At 33.0% G+C, this 22,826-nt stretch overlaps 1 protein-coding gene across 1 annotated transcript in view; it reads left to right on the top strand.

Annotated features, from left to right (window-relative positions):
- Positions 1-22,826, top strand: part of LOC135134434 (KH domain-containing, RNA-binding, signal transduction-associated protein 2-like) — a 197,882-nt gene that overhangs the window by 169,273 nt on the left and 5,783 nt on the right. Inside the window, exons 6-7 of the mRNA XM_064063112.1 lie at positions 7,220-7,427; positions 20,505-20,763. Coding sequence (XP_063919182.1) covers positions 7,220-7,427; positions 20,505-20,763 — 467 coding nt within the window. The remainder of the gene's footprint in view (positions 1-7,219; positions 7,428-20,504; positions 20,764-22,826) is intronic.

The raw sequence follows: 22,826 nt of genomic DNA, 5'->3' as shown, positions 1-22,826 counted from the left end.
GTTTAGTCTACAGTATTATCATGCAGAAATATTCTTTCACAATACTAGGGAGGGCGGGATGTTGAAATTTATTGATTTTATGGATATACCTTAGAATGTGTAGAAATTGAGATGTCGATAGGAGAGTTTATAAGCAAACAGAGTTATAAATTAAAAAAAGAACTCTTAAAACTTGCAAATTCTTGAATCCAAACAATATTTCTATCCAAATGAAGTTAAAATTGTTCCCAAGCCAAACAAAAGTCGGAGGAAACTTAAATGACTTTTGCTATCTGTAAATTTACACAAATTGGCATCGTTTTGCTGTGTGTTCCTTCCAGGAACTCCTTTTTTATTTATCGTCCAATTACGTTATTTAATTAGATTTGTAGATTTATTATTTCAACTCTCCACTCTTTTTTTATTTATTAATCGACTCTTTGAAAGTGGAAGATTATTCATGGTATCCTTGACTTAAATCGATCAGGCAAAAACCTTGAAACTTTGCTTCATAATCTATTCTGTAGGTGATCATAAATATAGAAGTTTGAGAGCAAAGTCCTGAATTTCAATTGAGTAATACTTAGATGCCACAAAAACATGTCAAAGATGCAGACGTAATATTGAAAGGAGCACGCCAGGAGACAAATAAACAATTTTAATATTTCAAATTCCTGCAAAGTTGCCGAGTAGTTGAATTACTTAGACACGAAGGAAAAAGTTTCCGACATCGCGCCGGTAAAAAAATGTGTTGTGATGAGAGTATACAACCAAGAACGTTAAAAGTAAAAAGCATGCTAAAATTCCTCAAGTTTAGATGAAGTTCGGAGTTAATATTGATGCCCTAATTCTAGCACTTTTTTGGTGTTTAAAACGCACACCAGGTTTGGGTAAGTGTTTCTTAAAAGTAAAGTGAGCAATATCGAATTTAAAATGAAGGTTTCCAGTAAGCAATTTTAAAAAGTCAGCCAATCTTGTTAGTGGATCATGATGGTGGTGTCCGACATCGCGCGAATTGGGGATGGGTCGATTTCCTATATTACGTGAGGTCGTGCTGAGATATTCCGGAAGCTCAATGCCTTTGGTACGTTCAGAGAAATCCAATGCACTGAGACCGGATGAAGGCACGATAATTTCATTGATTTAAGAGTCAATACGTTTTTCCTCCGACTTTTAAAACGCCAGTCCGTAGGAAATAACCACCTACGTAGTTGAGTCTTCCATGGCTACATTTTATTACCGACCGCTATAAAACTGATCGATTAAGATTAGCGGCTTAAATGAAGTATATAAAAACTTGCAGATAAACGGAAATACGTAAATACACAAACAATTTTAATATATACACGCTAGTACAAAAATATTTGCAAGAAAGTAAAATAAATACCAATTTTCGACAAACGCACGGAAAGTAATTTCGCCGTCTATTTACCGGAAACGCTACTATGTATTCTAAAAACATTGCATAAATTAAAAATGTTTCGTTGGATATAAAAAAATGGGTGAGTTTCGTTTTAAAAAACTGAATTATTATACGAAGTCCCAACGGAATGGCTCACTGTTGAGAGCACTTGAGGACTAATGTAAGATCGGGCACTTTCACATTGCTCAGAATTGAGTTTTCATCAAAAGGTTGTACATTAAAGTATAGGAACTTGCACTTGACCCATTTTAATTGACGGAAAATTTTGATTTATTTTTTTAGGAACATAACACGTTAAACACACCGGCGTCACCGAAATTTGGCAAAAATATTCCGGGGTTTTGCCAACTACACTTAACATCCTCTCGAATAAATTTATTATCCCAGAGGGTTCATCTGTTTAAACACTCACATTTAAAAAAAATACACAAATGTTGACGCGTTTCGCCAACTATGCTGGCATCTTCTTGAACAAAAAAGAAATCTGTATCTGTATCATAAAATGGCAAGTGCAGAAATATATTATTATGTCAAATGTTACAAACCTAAAATGGAAACAAAGACCGTTTGACCTGTTTAATTGTGCTACTCATCCGAACACTCTTCTATATTTAACTAGGTAGGTGTTTAAAGAAATATTGTTGTAGATGTAAAAATATGTGCACCTGTAATATAGATAGCTCCGGTTACTAATGGATAAAATTTTCTTTAACAATTGACCTAATCTGATCTAACTTGACCTGTTTGTTTAATTGTGCTACGTCTTCTAATTCGAACACTCTTCTTTCTTTAACTAGGTAGAATTTTAACAGAATATTGTTGTAATGTGCAATATATGAAATGCAATTGTCAACTTTTGTAAGTATCTCACCAAATGGAAAAAAGTCTTGTTGAATCACAACTTCCCACCACAAAGTGTCAGTTACATGATATTTGGTTCAATGCAGTCGAAGTTAATGCCAGTTAACGGGTTGGGGCGACTTCTAGTGAGAAATAGGAGACGAAATAGTTGTTTAAAGTATGTTTTGTGCTTGGAAACGAGTACGTTTCAGTTCTACCCAGTTAAATAAAGAAGAGTGTTTGGATGAGAAGACGTAGCACAATTTACTCTCAAGTATTTTGTTAGAGATACAAAATACATTTTTAAATCCCGGTCATCAAAAAGGACAACACAACAAAACTCAATTCAAGGTTTCTTGTTTTTATATTTACAAAATAGTTATGCTTGATTTTCATTGTTTTCAAATCAAATAGTCCGTACATTAGTAAAACACCTTTCCACTATTTCGTATTTTTAGTGAAACGTAAATTTTTCGTAAAAAAATATGGGATGACGTTTAAATTTGACGTCGAGGAAGACCGTGACGAAAAATTGTATGTCTGAACAAATTCAACAAGTATTCCGTCACATATGGGCTGGCTTGTTAGTTATAACTGTCAATCAAACGTCACGACCACGCTTTAAAAGTCACATATTCCAAACGATGATTAAGAACATTTAAATTTAAAAAGCGTGCTTTGTTTTCATTACTAAGTTTTTGGTTTTGTCCTTTATGAAACCGACACTAATGCTATCGATCGATATTGGCTGTTGCTTTCATATATTACTTGACGTCGTAGTTGAATGTTCATCAGATACTAATTCTCAAAAATGTGTTTCGAGCAACCTAAAAATACAATTGGTACGCGAAAATCCTCACGAACGATATTAATTTAGAAAAAAAAACTACCGACATGGTTATTAACGTATAATAACGGAGCTCTAAATCCACATTCATTTAAAAAGTTTGCAGCATAGACTGAATACGAATGATGTAAATTAACGAAATGTTTCGTTTTTTGGCGTAAGACAGGCACGTAAGTTCAATCAACAAATTTTAATTCAAGAGATAAACTGAAATTTTAATAAAAGCTATACAATGTAAACAAACTGATGAAATGTTCAGTCTAATTAGTCGCTGGAATAAAATTAAAATTCACAAAAAAAATGTTTTACCACAAAAGACGGCCAGGAGAGTTATGAAACGACTGCTAAGCTGTTATGATTCAACAAAAAATCGGCTTGTCGTGGGTTTTGAATGTTTTATACTTGGTATAAATATTCCTGGAATACCACAGATCCTCATTTTATTAAATCCTTTCTCTATTCTAAGTTATATCTTGAAGCAACAAGTAGTCTAAAGTCTTGCATAGATGGAAAGTAACTTGAGTCCGATGAAAATCGCCTCGAGTTGACTGCACTTTTAACCAACCGTATTGCTCATTCCTTGGCGTAAGTAGCAGACAATGAGATAGACAGCTTATTTGTCTAACGCCAACTTGAACACACTTTTTTTTACTCACCGCATTTTATATTTCAGTTAGTCAATATCATAAATGACTGTTACGTCGAATTAATTGAATTACAGGAGAAAATTATACAGACTCGAGTATTACGAATAATTCACGAAGTACCATGACAGAAAAAAGTAATAAGAGTTGACTATGTTTTTACAAGTGGATTGCTATTTCTGTTCTTCGGAAGTTTCGTTGAGTCACCAAAATTTTTTTAAGCTAAAACTTTATTGATAATTATGACATTGATGTACCTAAATATGACATTTGTGTGATAACTAATCTTAACCTGAATCATTCCTTCAACCAGATCATTAAGAAGATGGTAATCAGAGATTACAATTTTTTAATTAACTGGTTGCTAAAAATTTACGCAACCCTGTGATGTGACGTATTAGGAAACGAACAAAGCCGACCACATTGAAACATTTATTCTTGAGCGCGTGGGCGCACCCACACGCTTTGTATCGTGATTTAAGTATTAAAACAAACAAGAGGTTTTACATGAACGGACTAAACCCCTTGAAGTTTTTCATGAATTTAAATTTTCATCAGCGTTCACTAATCTGGCTTCATAATGAAAATAAACCCATTTGTGGCCGAAAAGTGCACTCATTAAGTATGCGGTCTGCTCTCCAGCGATATACACCCTAGAATTAAGAAGACATTTAATCCCAAATAAAACAGACCGTAAATACCATTTCACGTTAACGCATGTCCTCTAAACCCAGCTTCGCTTTAATATCAACCTTAATTTGACGTGGCGGGAATTTTGCTTTGCTTGTTTTCTGCGGAAATTAGAAAAAAAGTCGTGCTTTTCTAATTTTTACAGGAGAGCGCAAATGAGGTAGTAACACCATTTCTCTTGGTATAAATAAGAGCAAAAAATTGTATACACTTTGTCGCAGAGTTGCAGCTTAGTCGATGCAAAATGCTGTAATAAATGTCAGGACCATTCTAATTCATCACGGTTTTAACTGTTTTTCACCTCAGTGGTATGAGTTTTGTGCAAACGTTGTTTGGAACAATCAGTAATCAAAAAACTTTGTTCGTTAGTGTATTTTACAGCAAGCGAACCGACTCGAGTCAAGTTTCTTGTCGTCTAGATTTTCTACAAGAGTTTCTTTTATTCGATTCAGGGTCTTCTAAGGGTAAAAGCTTCCAAATGTTAAATATTCCGATCAAATATTACATTAACGGGAATTCGAAAACTGTCGAAGACGTCTGATAAGGAAAACGCTGCACATAGCGGAAAATAGGTTAGCGAACTAAAATAATTTTCACATGTTGAACAGACTTCAAAATGTAAGAAACGTACTATGCGGCTTTAATGTTGGGAACTATGCAAAGAATTTTAGCACAAAAAAGCTCGTATCTTTTATGCATCATCAAGTTTATGAGCCTACACAAAGACTAAAAAAAAAAGAGGACAAGGAACCTTTATCAGTGTCTAGAATAATACAAGATGTGAAGAGCATTGACACTTAAGAAATTCGTTTTACTACCACGGCGTGCTTGCTAGACCGTATACAATTCCTAAAATCGACCTGACCAATCTTACAGAGAACAAGAAACTACACCATTAAATATGCCAAGACAAAACCTTCTATTCTCCCTCATTCGATGTTTTATACCTTAATCTTTCTTCTAGTTTCGCTCCGGTTCAGTCATTTAGGGAATTTTGCTGAAACATTAGCTGGCAACTAAAGAAAAGCCCTTATACTGACACTGCGGCCATTTTTCATTTTGGGTCTTACTACAAAAGATTTTCTCGTTTTTTGTTCCAAATAAAATGCTTAAGAGATTTAGAATTGCTGAAATGAGTTCGCGACAAAGCTGCATGTGTAAGACTTGTCATTAGTATTTTTTTTAGATGTGGTCATAAATCAAGAAACATTTCGTAGATTTTTGATACGATTACTTGTTTTCCACCAAAAATCAATATAATAGCACAGATGGTTTAAAGAGTGGATTTTAAATCGCATTTAAGTCCCCCAATAACGCAATAACATAAATTAGGATTAATAACTCATTCGTGCTGCTTTAACGATCTTTAAATACGATTAGTTTATAGTCAAGATTTATTTTACATAAAACTGAATTCTCTCCGAACTATTGACACATTCGATTCAATAAAATTCTCAACAATAAAAGTTTTATTAGACGAACGCGAGTAACGGAAACATGTTGCAACATTAAACGTATTAATGAAATAAATTCAGCAGTCCGCTACTTTTCCAAATGACTTGAATCGTTTCATAAGAAAAATTAATGAAGATCTTTTCATAAGTCCATTGATTTAAGGGACGATAGTAGTAATATAGTGGGGCTTCTGCTCAGTTTGACCTCATTTGACCTGAGCTAGGAGCCCAACTACTTTTAATCGATCAATTATTGACCCCTACATGGCATCATCTTGTATTCAGTTGACATAACCCTGTCGGGTGAGTTCGACGGACTCGAGTTTGGAGACGGGCAGACTCGAGTTCTACCCGCCATCTCTTTTGAGCCTAATAGGAAAGTACAGATTAATAAATAAAACAATTAAGTGTAGTTAGGTTGCCCGAGCAGTCTAAGGCATCAGATTTAAGCCTTGATTCTCGAAAGAGAGCGTGAGTTCAAATCCCACACCTGACCGATTTTCTTTCATCGATTTGTGAATTAAATACCAAATAAAACAATTAAGTATAGTCCGGTTGGCCCAGAAATTCTCGAAAAACAGTGTGGGTTCCAATCCCACACCTGTTTATTTTTTCCTTTGCGTTTTAACATGATTAATGCGAAGTATCAGTTTTGCAAAACTGCAGTTCGGTAATTTTGTTTTGCGTTTAAATAAAATACACAGATTTTCCTTTTTAAGTTGTATCTTTCTTCACTTACAAAGTTCAGTCTTATATAGCTGATAGTTTTCAGTTTTTAATTTCGTTGACGATTTACATACAGTGTTTGTTTGTACCATTATGAAGGATGAAATAGAAAATCTGTATTTTCGTCTTTTATAAGAGTAAAAATTGAGAAATAAACAACAAATCACGCGTAGACAGATTTAACAATATTTTACTTAGACTATTTTCCATATAGACTAAGAATAATATTTTTCTGTTAGAACACGAACTGTTTGGCAATCCATCACGAAACCAGATATTAATTCGAAATCAGAATTTAAATCGACTGTATTTTCCACGCTAGACAAATCACATACCCATTTGAGAAACCATTCTTTTGTCATTCTTACATTACCTATCCATCTGTTTTACCAGGAATTGAATGAACACAATTTTCAAACGTACCATTTCTTATCATTATTTATTGCCGCTTCCGTGTTTCCTCTATTTTTCTTTGACGCCTCATGTAATATTAATAGCATAGAATAAATCAATCTCAAGCTAAAGAATTTCAATTACCAGAGGCAATTTTGGTTTTCGTACCTTGCCCAATAAGCGATCCCTATAGAATATTAAAGAGTGCAACAAATTATTTCAGGACTACAACGACGACATCCGACAAGAACAAATGTGGGAGATGCAGGTGCTTTCCAGCCAAAGAAATAACAACAAAGGAGACGAAGCGAGCGGTGGATCCAATCCGGGGGCGGAGTACGCAGGTGAAGACAGATTGAGCAGCGAAACGGCGGAACCGGGACCAGAAAGCCCCCAAGATGAGCATCCAGCACTACGCGGTATCCAGCCAGGTAAGTGATTGTCAACAGTGCATAATTCAATATTAGCTTTATCAAGTAGAGGATCTGAATAATAGCAAGAAGTGTAGGTTTGTAAACGAGTAAATTAAATTCAAGGGGAATTTCACGATCATTTGCGAATCAATAATTGTGAGAATGTGTCGTGTGGTTGCAGAGTAATATCTTCAGTGAAATATGTTGTTTACAGTGTTAGCGCCAACTTCTGGAAACTTATGTTTTACAAGTTTTCGTTAAAACGATTAAAATGAAAAAGTCGATAAAAAATCGGTGTTAGATTCTATAGTGAAACCGTAATTATTGCACGTTGAAAAATTAGATGGAGATTATATGCCGCTGAGACATGCGATACGTGCAGTGACCGTAAAATGAAAAAGAAGCGTCACATCTGACATTTAAATTTTTTCCTGAAAGGACTTTTTTAAAGAACCTGCAATGAATTTGCTTTTGTTGGGTCCATTAGTTCTTTATCTATCCACAACCCGAAAATACTTAATGTGAAAAAAGTTGGTATAACATACGTTGTGCAAAGACTAACATCACGTTACTTTGTTCTACGAATTTCACGGAAATTGAATGAGTTTTGTTTGCAAAGTGCAAAGTTAATCCTAAATTTACAAAGCATACGTTGTCTAGTGTTGAAATTGTATTTAAGCGCAACTCTGCTCGTAGAGCAACAGAAAAATAAACAAAATTAACAAATGCATTTTATTCAGTATCTTTTTCTCATTCATTAGGTCATATTACCAAACTTTCAAAAAATTGGTTAAGTAGTTCGAATTGTAAAACCAATTATTTGACAAATAATGGCTAATTTCACCTCTTCTCAACGTTTCATAGTTCTCAGAATATGAAAAAGAAGATCCTTCGTTTCCAGCTGATGACGTGATATCAAAATTTTGCAAAGTAAAACCAACTTCAATTTTATAAAACAACATTCTTCTATACTTGTGGTTTATGAACTCTCTTTTATTTTTACTGCCCGAGTGTAAGCTAAGGAAGTATAGTAATCGAATCCACTGAGGAACTTTCCAGTTTCCTGTTTTCTGGTCTCTCGTTTCCGTTTGTCTGTCTGCCCGTCTGTGTCGATTTCAATTAGACAGATAATCTACGAAACTACTGGATCGATTGTTGTCAAATTCTGTATGTAGATGGTAAAACGCTAACCAAAATTTGCTTGTTCATCCCTACCACCAATGTGATGACATTTCCACAAAATTTTTCATAATAAGTAAATTTAAATTTTATAAAATAACATGTACTTGTTTCTGAATTCGTCTTTAGATTTTCCCGGAAATATCAAAATTTTTGCAAAATAATCGAAATTGCACAGCAACCTTTATAGTTGTATAAGTGGAGTTCCGGCAAGGTTATTGCGTGGATAATCACGTCAAGTGTTCGGTTTCAAAATCGCATATGTTTGAATGTCGCGTGAGTTTTTTTGTTTTTTATGCAATTATAGCTATTCTCTATTATATTTTTTTATTAATAAAATCTCAAGAACGGTACACCTCAATGTTATATTCTTAGTATTACACTGCACGTGTCGGAACTGACAGATGTCCTTGCTGAGGTAAATCTCACTAACACAGGTATACCCTCTATGTCTATTAATATATTCATATTTTTGAGACAAGTGTTAATCCGTTTTGCGTTACGGTCTCTCTAGACCAAATATTCACGAGCGTGTTTTCGTAACATAATGAATTCGAATTAAACAGTAGCCGCAGATGGTGATTAATTGAAAAAAACAATCTCTACACCAAAAAATATATAGGATATCATTTAGCTTTACGTTATTTTATAAAATTTAAATAGCGTTTACTAAAAAAAAATGGGAGGACAGGATCAAATTAGACAAATCTTGGTTAACTCTTTTCCATCCACACAATATTACTAACAGACACATAAAATTTGACAATAATCGGTCCAGACGGAAAGGGGAGCCCTATTTTTTCATACCCTCCTAAAACGTGGAGAAAACATGAAAGTACCCATTCGCCTAATACACCTTATCACAATACTTCCTTAGCTTATGCTCGTGAAATAAAAATAAGGCAGAATCATGTAAATGTTATTGTTTTATCTAAGAAACGAGACACAAATTATTAATTGATTGTGCTTTAAGCGCGAGGGGAGTTCTATCTTAACAACTTTCGACCCAACTTTTTAATCGATTTTTAATAAACATTTTAGTAGGTACTCTACCCACACGAGTTTATTGAAAATAAAGTAAAAGGAAAAAATAAAACATCTATGTTTGCGCATACGTAATCTCATCGCTCTCGATCAGAAATAAAGTTGCTAAAAATGTAAAAGATGTAAATAATTAAAGCAAATCCTGCCAAATAAAACTGTTATTTTGACCAATGTAAAACAGGCACTTTTTGCGACGATGTTCCATTCCAAGTGACGGAAATTTACGAGCAAAACAAAGACATTTTAGCACTTCTGTCGTGCACGATCTTTTCCAATGGCGTAACTCAGAAAACGAACAAGTAAGAAGACTCACTCAGTTTTCAAAATTAATGACTTATTAACGACACATAAATAAACCTTGATCGCTTGAACGAGTGAAAATGATTTATTTTTACTTGTCAATGGTATTTCGACGTGCCAATCACACTAACGGTGTTCAAATTCTCCACAACAAATTTTCACTTCTGAAGGCATCGATTTTACACATATCAAGATTGCAGAAATATCTTTTTCGCCTAAGGCGTCACTTACACGTCTTGCCTCTTGTGCTAGATAATTACAAGCCACTATGGTGGTTGCTCGCCGTAATTTACCCTTTCTAGTGTAAACACCAAGTTACACAAGACTAATTCTGTGATAAGTTGTGTGCAACTATTTCTAACATAAACTTTTATTTATTGCTTTTAATTTACACTCGTGTAATCTTAAACGTTACTTAAAAATTAAAAAAAGAAAAAATTCGTGTTCATTTTGTGTTATATAGAGCTTTAATAACTTGTTTACGAGAAATCTCGTTAAATCACACTTTTGGACAAATCTTCTCGTTAAAATTATATCCAAAGTTCGCTTAACAAACATTGTTATGTCGAAAACTAAAAGTAGTGTGGCTTACTAAAAACTTAAATTAATTAACTTCATATATAAATTTATTATATCTTAGTAGATATATTTTTGTTGATAAAGTAAGTTTGTTCTGAAATGAGCGGAATTGCCGAGCACCAGTATTTAATTCCTAAAGTATCCATCATCACGGAATGATCGTGTATTTGATTTAGCGTTCTATAAGACAGCACTTCTGCACTCCCTGAAAATTTAATTTTCCTATAACGTCCCAGTTATGGATGGAATTTAATAGGACAGACGTGAACATATTGCTATTTAGAGACATTACATGTTGTTTATTATCCGTGTCGGCATTTTGACGCTTCTTTATTGAAAACGGTCCGCAAGGGCTTCTTCAATACACAATAATAAATTGTCCGTGTTTAAGATCCCCTTACGCGATTACCACAGTAAGGTGAGGTAAGACGTTGAAATACGAGGGTTTATATCGGCTTAATTATCCTATTTACCTGTCCCGTAGTGGGTCCTTAATAAACAATCAGGACATCGCAATGTTTCCTTGGCCGGAAGATTGCGCAGAGTGCCAGGTCAACACTTACACAAAGCCGGCTGCATAATGAAGTCGCGTATATCACATTCCGTAAATTCCGCGTCTGTGTTGGGTTAATAACTACGCAATTCTTCACTACAACCACGCTCATTTGTCGTCCCTTCGAGTTTCTGGTCCTAAGCGAAGGAACTTGTTGTTTTAGGGAGTTTGTTTAACGGTACTATAGATTTCAATTGTGGGAGCTTTTAGGAGTTTGATTAAAAATTCAAACTGCAGGGAAAAGCCCGAGATGTTTAGGATAAGGTAGCACACTCGATACAAGGGATACGTGGATGTATAAACTGAATTTGTTCCAAATTAGGGGAGTAATGTTGGGCTTTCAATCATTTATAATTTGATTTACAAACCGAAATTGTCGCTTCTAGCCTTGAAACATGGTTTCGAATAGAATATAGTCCTGCGTGAAAATCAAAAGGAACATCCTTGCATTATCTCCAAATTTTTTTTACTAAGTAGTAAACGTAAAGTTAAAATTGGTCGAAAAATAATAAAATTTGATTTTGCGATTTTCATTTTTGTGATAACCTGATAACATTTATAAAGTAAACACTAACGGTATAAATAACACCCCTGCAGCCCCTGCGCTAAGAATTTAGACGTACGAATAATGTAAAATATATTTAAAGCAAATAACCAACGCAAAAAATATCCTCTCAGCACTAATAATAAGCTTAAGTTCAACTGTTTATACTTATACCGGGTGTTTGGAAAATGGCGGATTAACTCTTCAATACGTTATATACGTGGCTTGGGGAGTCCCAAAAAATAATAAAAAAATTCTTGATGATGTAGATTAGGAAAAAACGTAGTTTTATAAAAATTAAATTGACAACCTAATGCGTGAATACTTCCGACTTACTTTCTGATTTCTTAGTAATTATGGTGACTGAAATCCACGTTTTGTTTTTTTTAGGACAATAACCATAACAACCAGTAGTCATTAATCGTTGTGCATTATTATTAACAAAACAAGCTTTTATTTTTCATTAATAAATAAATAAAAAAAACATTTAATAAGACATTTATAAATTATAAACAAAAACAAAATCAACCGCAATGTTTCCAAATTTTGAGTTAGTCATCAGTACTTGCTATGATAAAACTTATTTTGGGAATGACATACCCTCTAAGAAAAGAGAGGGTGGATGGGCGGGGCTAGTACCTGCTAAGACAAAACTGATTTTAGCAAATGACGTATCCTCAAAGAAATTTAATTGAATTATTGTATGAAAAGACACTAGAAGCTCCAAAGTTCTTTCAAGTTCTTTCCAAATAGGAATGAATACCTAGAACCTTAAGATTGTTTTAAATTTTTCAAAAGAAAAACGGGCTCCCAAAATTAACTCAAAAACAGGTCAAGTCATAATTTTCCAAACACAGAACACCAAAGTTCCCCAAACTTATTTAAATAATTTAAATAAACATAATCTATGGGTACCCTAGAGACTCCAAAATTAAAAAAAAAAAACACTGTGGCACTCAAGCTCAAAAGATTTTTCAAGTTCAAAAGCAATAAAACACGAGATTCCTTTAAATTTATCCGAAAATAAAACACAGGGGGCTTAAAAGTAACTGCGAATATTTTAAAGGTAGGGTTTTGAAAACTTTGGCAATTTTTGGTACGTGTAACATTTTTAACTGCTTACTCGATTTTTGCTGATTTGTACCTTCGCTTTATATCAGGCAAACATTGTTGTCAAATGGAATTTTATCAAATTATTACAAAAACCACAACCATATTTTTGTACATTCCAACTGAGATACTAATTAAGGTATATAACATTTAAATCATTTTGAAATAGAGTTCTTTGAGATTACGTCATCAAATTGTTGGTGGGGATGATTAGCCAAATTTTGATTAGTGTTTAATCATCTACATGATTTTCCTAATATACACACAAAATTTGACAACAATCGGTCCAGTAGTTTCGGAGATTAAGTGTCTAATAAAAATCGACACAGACGCCAGACAGACAGACATATCGAAACAATCATATTTATGATGAACTTAAGAGAGCATAAAATTTTAAAATTGTAGTTCGTTAGTTTTGATGGTCATCGATGTAATAAATTTTCTAATAGATAAGCTGTGAAATGTCAATAATACTTCGAGTAGGATATTCTCGTAAAAGCTCCTTTCCTTAACTATTCATCCTTAACAAAAAATTTTCAGCAATCCATTTTTCACTAATCTCTGGAATTTACTTAAAAATGGGTTCATGTCTAATTTAAATTTATTTAATTTGAAACAACATTTATCTTATGAAAGCAAGGGAGATATGGAAAGTTGAACGAATGCTGACAGGCATATTATTAATTCTTAGTAAAATAGACAATGACATTTTTTTTTGCTCTCCATTTAAACCTTTTAGACCTCCATTTACTCACAAACAATATAATATAATCTTTATTCCGAAAACATCCTATTACTAAGTCAGGTACATGTAGAAACAAACCAACATGAAAATATAATTCACAGGTGCATAAAATTTACGATACAAAAACCGTATAAATATAAAACAAAAATTAATGGACTCAGATGGAGCTTCAATTGGCTTAATTTCCCAATGTACTTGATAATTTTATAATCAGTGGCAATGATCTATCTACAAAGTATATACATGTTTCATATTTCACGTAACTTCAGTTGTAGTTTCTACTTTCTGTATCATGAACTTTGAACACTTTTATCCTCCGTTAGTTCAGTTCGGAAGTCCATCATTGATTTTAACTTCTCATGGAGATACGGTTCTATTCAGAAAATAAAATATGCATCTATTCTGGCTTTGAAATTTCTGTGATTTACGGACTTTAACAAATTAATTCTCTAATACTAAAAAAATAAAATATAAGCTGTGCTTTCAACAATTTGGTCATACTTTCAAAGTTTTATTAAATTGTTGTTGCGTGTCAGTTTTTAGTGTTTTTACTCATTTTATTGCTGGAATACATATTATTAACCTGCTGTCCTTTTTCGGTTTTATTAAAAACTCCTTTCCATTTGCTGTTAAGTTAATGACTATGAGTTTTTTACAAAAGTGTGCTTCTTGTCACCCCTTTAAAATTCTGGTCCTAAGTAAGAAAACTTTGTTGTTTTATGATACTATAGATTTCAATTGCGAGAGCTTTTAGGAGTTTGATTAAAAATTCAGAGTCCAGAAAAAAGCAAGAGATGCAGGGGTGGCTATATTCACATTAATTATTGAGACGGAAATTTTCCATTTGAAGTTAGAAAAGAAATAAAAAACATTTGTGTAATTAAATGCCGCTGTACTCAATTACTAAAACTTCATCCACCGCCAATGGAAAAACCGACGAAATTTTCGTTTTATGCAAAAAGAGCAATTTGCACGTGAAAGCAAGGACCATTCCAGCTTCGAATAACGTGTTGTTGAAGTTGTTTTTAATCAGTAATTACTTTCGACCTTTGTGATATCTCGACACACAAAACGAGAGGGAAATCGTAAAAGAACAAAGGGATACAATATAAAAAGCTTAAGTTCTTCTCTAGTGTTACTCCAATTAGCAAACACTCGACACATTTCCATTGTTTTTGTCAGTACGACTTAATTTTGTTTTCAGCTTTATTTTTTGTACGAAAGGGAAAGCGCAAAACGACTGTTAACTAAATGCTAATACTTGATGAACTTTTTGCATAAACACATTTTGATACAATCTACGTCTCGTACTGTAGAACTCGTTTTTGCACACGGATTTGCAAAGATCATTAAAACGAAATAATTATAATTACGCAGGCATTTCTGTTACTGAGGAGTTGTACGGGTTCTAACTAGTCTTTCTTACTGTACATTTCTCCCTCGGCAGGTAATTTATTACTACTAACAAAATTTAGGTAATATATCTTTAAACTAGAAAGTTATAGTACGTTTTGTTTGACCGAACTTTTAGAACTTGCGGTGTACAAATTTTTTCGTCTATTTGTGTATTGTATAAATTCTCAACAAATTATACCTTCATCATTAAATATTTCAGATGACATGCTTCCACAACACACTGATCGATATTTTATTTCTTTTGAAAACTTTAGCCTTCTTAGATTGATGAGTTTTAAAAAGTTACTGATGTCAGTGTTGCATTTTATCTCTATTTTAGCTTCCAATATGGGAAGTCTGAATCATCTGACATAAAAATGCAAGAAAACATCCTCGTTTATTACCTTTACCTTCATTTTATGACAACCGTTCTCAAAGATTTTATACATTTTTTGTAGAGCTCCGCCCGATCAATTTTGATATTTATTTTAAACATTTTCCAGCAAAACAAATCGAAAACAATTGGATCTTTGGAGGAACATCGTACACTCGGTGTATCTAAATATATAACTGTATTCCCTTATTTGTATTCGAGACTATTAATTTCTCCGTCTAAGCAACCCTTTATGTTTTTCAAACTATTGTAATATTGGGGTTGAAAGCTGTCTGCAAATAGCAAAAAAAGAAAGCTAATTTAATTTCCATCTCTTATTTTAGAAAGCGTAGGTCCAAGTTTTTATTTCTGACTGTTTTATTCTCACAAGTTTGATTTTAATTCGTCCAGTGATTTTCAGCAAGAGATTGACATTGATTACCAGCAGACAGAGCGTCGGTAAAAATGATTGCCGATCGTCGCTTTACTTGCCTCCAGGGGTTATAAAATACCCTTCATTGATTTCTCGCATAGCTGAGAAAGCAATCAGAACGGCAAGCGTTTCTAAACCAAAATTAATCATAAGACAAAGGAGTCTTTCTTTCGGTGTCTGTGAACGTTACACAGATGATATATTACTTTGTAGAATCGAAACAGTTCCGATTTTCTATACTATGCAGCTATGCGTTTTCTTTGATCAAGTTTGAGCTGAGCTGGTCGTGTTCCTCAAAAAAAATACAATACGTTTGAAAGTTTGTTTAAGAGACCTGTAAATTATTGTCTGTAGATAATGAAACTAGGGTTATTGCCTGTTACGAGAGGGTGATAAAAATGGGAAACTAAAATCATAATTAAAGCGTAATAACAAATATATCAGGCTGAAATTAATGTCGGGATTTTATAGGTTACCATTTGCTCTCGTACGTGGTGATTTTTTTTAAACATGCCGCCTTGTTTTATTATTATTGTATCTATAGTCGTTTATGATAGCTCTATCTAACACAAAAGTACTTGACTTAAAATAATGATTTACCGAACAAGTATAAAAATTTAATAAACTTTTTACATACTTAGGCAAAATAGATTAGGTCGGAGTGCGTTGCCCTGTCTGAGTTTCACAAACCTTTTTTGTGTTAAGACCACAAGATTTATGTGAAAATTATTATGCTTAGTTGGACTATATTCGAATAAATTTAAGAACTGATATACATAATATGCGTCCGTTATGAAAAGAATGAAATCTGCTTGGATTTATGCTGTGGCATCCAGAAAAAATGGTTAAGAAGCGCAGTTTGATTTAACAAATTCGTAAATTTTCTTTGACTTTCTGAATAGAATTATCGCAGAACTTCTTTAAAAAAAATTGAAATAAATATTTTTGAAATTGTTATTCCCGGCGCGTCCACCATTTTTATGTAAAAATCAATATTAAATATCGATGCTAAAATACGTCTCTTATCGGAAAGTTTCCCCGAATCATGAATCTGTGGTTACTTTCCCCGTATCTCTTTATATAACGCAAAAAAAAATGACTAACATGTTCCCAATATACTAACGAAACAAGGTAAATTCATACCTAAAAACTTTTCCAAGTTATCCTCGCACTTACTTTAAATTCAACCTTGTACTACCATCCATATTCTTTTGATTAATCTTACTTCAAAATAGAATACTGTAAACAGTTTTCTAAATTCATGTCTGCTAACTTTTTTATCGAACGGAAGTCGAATATTCGTGTCTGTTCTAGTTTTAGACTAAAATCACTTACATTCTTCTTGAACAATTTATTTAACTCGACATTCTAAAGTCAAATTTTTTCTACTGTTTCTATTATTGACTAGATTTTTCCTATAATCTCATAGTTTCTAAACTGCTTCTTCTAATCTCGTCCTCCATAGTTCAGCACAGAATTATTGCAGAAAGATCTTGTCCAAAATTAAATTCACCCAAATCGAAAAGATTTTTCTTTTCGTATGTACTTATCGATCCCCCTCAATAATGTACCCTTAAGGGTGTTCACGATATTCCAGAGATAAACTAACGAATTGTGTTTAATTGAAAAATCAGTAGGAGTAGGCGTTGGAGTTTTATTTGACACAAACGGCATGTCTGTACTTACGCCCTGCACTTAATGTATTATGTTTCTGCTAAATCGACGTTATAAGAGTAGACATGCCGTTTGTGTCAAGTGAAACTCAAATGCCTATTCAGACTGATCTTTGAATTGAACACCCACTACAATAAAATATATTCATTTTTTTCGAGAAACTATAAAATTTGATTTTGCAAATTTTATTTTTTTATGAGAATCCTTATAAATTAATATAATGACATGTGTGTGATATTAAAGTAAATGTAAGAAGCGTGATATGCGTATGTTTCAAATGAGTTTTTCTTTAACAACATTTTGTGATGACGTCATCAATATTTTTGCAAACATACGTATATCAGTTTGGATAAGTGGAGTGAAATACCAATAATAATAATATTAGTTACCCTGTATACGCAACTCTAAAAAATATTAATACAATGATAAATCACAAGGATAGGCTTTTCATATTTTGCACATTTTCAATAAGATTTATACGCCAAAAGTATATTTTGATTAAAAATTTACCATGCTTACGATAACTTTAAAACGTCCGCAAAATTTCGAAGCACTCGGTTTTGCACATTGCAAAATTTTGGTTTTTTTTTCCGAAAATCTGGACGCCTCGAGTAAAAATTCAATACGAATTCATGCACCACAAGTGCAAGGGTATCGTATTTTATGAAACTGAAAACAAATTTACTATTGTAAACTTTGGAAATGACATTAGCGATTTCGTGTCTAATAAAAATCGACTCAGACAGACAGATAGACGGAAACGGGAGATCACTTTTTTCGTACTCTATGAGTCAAGAATCCTCGATTACTATACTTGTTGAATTACCAAACTGATTTTTTTTTAATTTATCAATTTTAACAATAACAAATAATATATGACTTTATGTAAAAAATATATATCTAATAGCTCACTACTTAGTACCCAATAACTGTTTGTATGAAGTCACATTACAGAAATTAAATTCAAATGGATAATTTTAATCTATAAATTTTTAGGTTCATCGTGTCTTAAGGAAAAAATTACCTTTATTTTTAAGTTTCGATTTTTGTCATGTGCTCCAAAATACAAGTCTCTTTTTAGATCCCCCGAAACGAATTCCAGTGATGGAATAATATTTTCAGATTTTGTAAAAAAATTATATGGAATTAAAAAAATGTTACCAATTAAATCAGCAAGAAACTTAACAAGAAAAGATTTAGTTCATTAATGAGGCTAGTGATGACTGATGACGTTGCAAAAATTACGAATTTTTCCGTCTTCTATAGAATTGTTATCAGGTTCTAAATCGAAAATTTTGATTTAAAGTACCATTAAGCTAGCTTTTCAGAAAAGTTTTTAGTTCGCTAGTAAGGTCAACAGAGACATTGTAAAAATGACAAATTTTTCCAAAAAAATTTTCGGTTCATTTTTTAAAACAACTCGATTATGATGATCACATGTGGCAGTAAAACTTGTTATGTAGATTAATTTTTGCATCATTATATTTATAGCGCAGAGATGCTAAATGCTACAAATAAAATAAAATGGGAAAAATAAAGATGTTGGACAAAATTCTAACCTCAAATTCACCATTTGATATTTTAAGTATTCTATCGTTGAAATAAAACCGTATTAAGAAAGAAATGGGAAAGATTAAGCCCCACCTACCCACCCTAATTTCAATTGTGATGAATTTTTCATTCCTTGTCAGACGGAGGGGCGGAGCTTAATTGCAAAATCCATATTTCTTTACCATTTTAAACATGTTTTAAGTTTATTTTTGTTTCTTATTGCTATCGAATTTGTACTGCTTATATTTCACGAAAATATTTGCCATCAGTTTTTGATCCACACTTAATTAATACAAAACCTAGTTTTTATTAATCACAAACACAAAATTTTATGAGACAAGTTCTAAATAACGTATGCCTATAAAAACAGATCAAACAAATCTTACTAAAAAAGAATCAATTTCAACAATGAAATTCCCCAGATCTTACTAAAGCAAGGCCGGGAACCAATCAGGAAGACAGATTATATTAGTGGCGCAGCGTTGCCAAATGCCACAAATGTAATAAGATAGTAAAGATACAAAATGTTGGATATAATTCTAACCCAAAATTAACCATTTGATATTTTAAGTATTCTACTGTTGAAAGAAAAGTGTATTAAGAAAAAAAAGGCAAAGATTAAGCCCCATTCACCCATCCCGATCACAATTGTAATGAATTTTTCATTCGTTGACAGACGGAGAGGCGGAGCTTCATTGCAAAATGCATATTTCTCTATAAAAATTTACCATTTTGAACATGTTTTAATTTTCTTGTTGTGAAAATTAAATGACTACTGGTTGTTATGGTTATTGTCCTAAAAAAATTATAGGTGGATTTCAGTCACCATCGTTACTAAGAAATCAAAAAGTAAGCCGAAGGTATTTATGAATTAGGTGCGTGCAGTGTTGCCAATTTTATTTTTATAAAATTACGTTTTTTCGCAATCTGCTTCATAAAGATTTTTTTTTATTATTTTTTTTTGGAGACTCCCGAAACCCCCGCACATAACGTACTGAAGAGTTAATCCACCATTTTACAAACACCCGGTATAGTAGATAGATCAGGTAGATAGATCAGGTAGATAGATCAGGTAGGTAGATCAGGTAGATAGATCAGGTAATTGCTATATAATTAAACATATTTCCCAATAGCTTTTGCTTATTATAGCAATAAACACGAAACGAATTCTTATGTTAGAAAATTTATTTATGCTCGTATCTTACAGAGCCAAAGATCTTTTCCCGAGAGTAAAAATTGTGTTATCATTTTTCTTCGTACGTTTTATATTTCCTCCAGAACGTTAATTCAATCAACACTTTTCCGGATGACGATACTTTCTATACAAATCAAAAGTAGCCCCTTTTAGAAAGATATACTCAACACTGATTGTAAAATACATTGCCGGTCAACTTATATAAGTATGAAAGAAATATAGCTATTGAACCAGTTCGAATACGACAGCAGTTGATATAGGTAATAATAATAAAAATAGTCTGTTCCGCTTCGTTGAGCGTCGAGGACGCCAAGCAGGCCCTATCACTATTGCTATTATTCCATCAAGTAGAATACAGCTTCAGCTACTAACAAAATATTCTCTTGTATAAAATAATTCAATATTCTGTTCTCTATTTAGGAACTCCCTCGTCGACGGAAACGACAGCCAGCGCAACTCCTGCCAACGGCAGTCAACTTTCCCCGACCAACGGCATTGGCACTTGTCCAGCTACAGGTGGCGGCGTCCTCGGAGTTGGAGGACGCAAGAGACCGCTGCTGGCAGGCGGTCTCAGGACATCGATGACCCCGACTAAACGTACGGTTATGAGTCTTTTAGCCAGAGCTAGAGCAGCGCAAGCGAAGCAATTACCCAGCACCTTCCAAAGAGGAACACCGGAGTAAGTTGCCTTATTAATTGCATCGTTTTAATTAATTTTTGCCTTTAAGGCGAAAGCACTTAGCGAAGACTTGCCCATGTAGATCGATAAATTACTCCAGTAAAGCCTAGAAAGCGGCGAGAACCCATATTCATTCATAAAACTACTTGGCTGCGCTTATGGAAATGTGTTTTTTCTTGATAGCTTTAAATTTATGTTTCTTGAAGTTGTTGACTAAGGAGCACGGTTTTTAATTTATTGCTTAAATTTATAGTTCGGCAAATTTTTTACCACGAAGTTGCGCTTTAAGGCAACTATATCGAAATTATCTGAGGGCTGCATACGTCAGTGCTGACGGAAAATCACCCACTGTTTTTGTTTTCACAGATAAACAATGAAAAACACATAATTTTCTTTAAATTGAGGGACATGAAATTTTACTGCTTATGGACAAATTCAATAATTTCGAGGCTGAAAATATTGTTACGACTGAATTCAAACTTAACAACTCTTTACAACATTAAGTCCTACTATTAAGTACTTTGCAACTGTTCCAGTAAAACTTTACGTTCACGGGTCATGAGGCTCTTAAAATCTCACTCTGATTCTTTGGGTGCCGAACCTGTATTAATCTATTTAACTATGTGCTAGCTGCTGCAATGCACATTTTAGAATCATTCAAGACATAATTTATTGGAAATAGAGTTTGAATGAATAATTTAATTATCATCAAAGTTCCAGTCTCTCATTGCTTCGTTTTCTTCGTAAGTAGATGTTTCGCATTTACAAACATATAAAAAGATCTTGTATCTCATTAATATATCTTATGTTCTTTGATTAAAAGACAGTAATTTTCTTCTTCGACGATCTCTACAGTGTCTACAGTTCTCCATCGTTGTAATTCATTTTTTCCTCCACTCGAACAAAGAATCTTTCTGATCTGTCCTCTGTCCGTAAAATATTTGATTTCGGTATAATGTAAGGGTGCTAGGAAATAAAGAATACAGTTACGGTCCATAGTAACATTAAGTTAAACCTTGATTCGGGCATTTAAATTTAAATTGAAAATACCTCTCTCCCTTTGATGTACGTTCTTTTATTTTTTTCGATTGGAGAAAAACTAATTCGTAGGAATTGCCGGTCGCTCCTAGTTGAACATTTTACGAGCTTCTGAAATACTAACAGCGTAATATACAACTCTTGATTTTCATCCCACGACTTTTCAGTTTAGACTTCACACCAGATTATGATGAAATTAGGACGTCCTTACACTCCTATCGAAGTCATCCTTTCGACTTCGACTTCCTGCGAACGTTTTCTAGACTACGGTGCCAATACCTGGTCAGTTTACTTTTATAATTTCAAAATCAAATTCATCTGTAGCTAATTTTTCTGACTATAAGTCTTAGAGTCAAGTTGTTTAGTGCTTTTACTCCTGTTTATGCTGTTGTTATTTATTTCTTTTATGATCGTTATAGCATTATGCTTTTAATTGTTACTTGTATTTATTATTTTTGTATAGTATATATTTATTAGTTTTTTAAATTTTATTCTTAACTTAGAAAAAACTAGTAAAGAAATCTGCGTTCCATCTACGCTTCTTATTTTGTTTCAGTAGAATGTTTGAGGTTTGAAAATTATCAATATTCTTCCTTACTTTCCACATTGTCGTTGCCATTAAAATATCCCAGAAGACTACATGGAATTCATTTTCAATTAACTGTTAATGTACCTTTCCATCGATTTAAATATTTTGAAACTTTCTTGATCCTTTATAAAGTGACTTATTTCTTCAAAATCCGTTTCTAACTTTTTTCGTTTTGATTGTAATCCTTTTCGAATCTAAAATTTCTATATTCACCACTTATTTGAAGGATTTCTAACACAACAAGGCTCTTTTTCATTGGTCTGCTGTAGAATTTATACATTACTTTTATTATCTAACTCCCTATACAGTTTTAGTACATGTCGAAGTTCGATTTTAGTAATTACCTTATATCTGCCCTTAAACAAAGTTATTCCAGATGTCACGGTAGTTCCAACGACTTTAAAATTTACACATTCTAGTCGAGCCTATATTTTTT

The sequence above is a fragment of the Zophobas morio genome, unplaced genomic scaffold (genome assembly GCF_036711695.1).
Source record: "Zophobas morio isolate AGI-343-1 ecotype UQ-CSIRO unplaced genomic scaffold, CSIRO_AGI_Zmor_V1 ptg000023l, whole genome shotgun sequence".
In the NCBI taxonomy this organism is placed as follows: domain Eukaryota; kingdom Metazoa; phylum Arthropoda; class Insecta; order Coleoptera; family Tenebrionidae; genus Zophobas; species Zophobas morio.
This window is presented reverse-complemented; position numbering and strand designations above follow the sequence as displayed.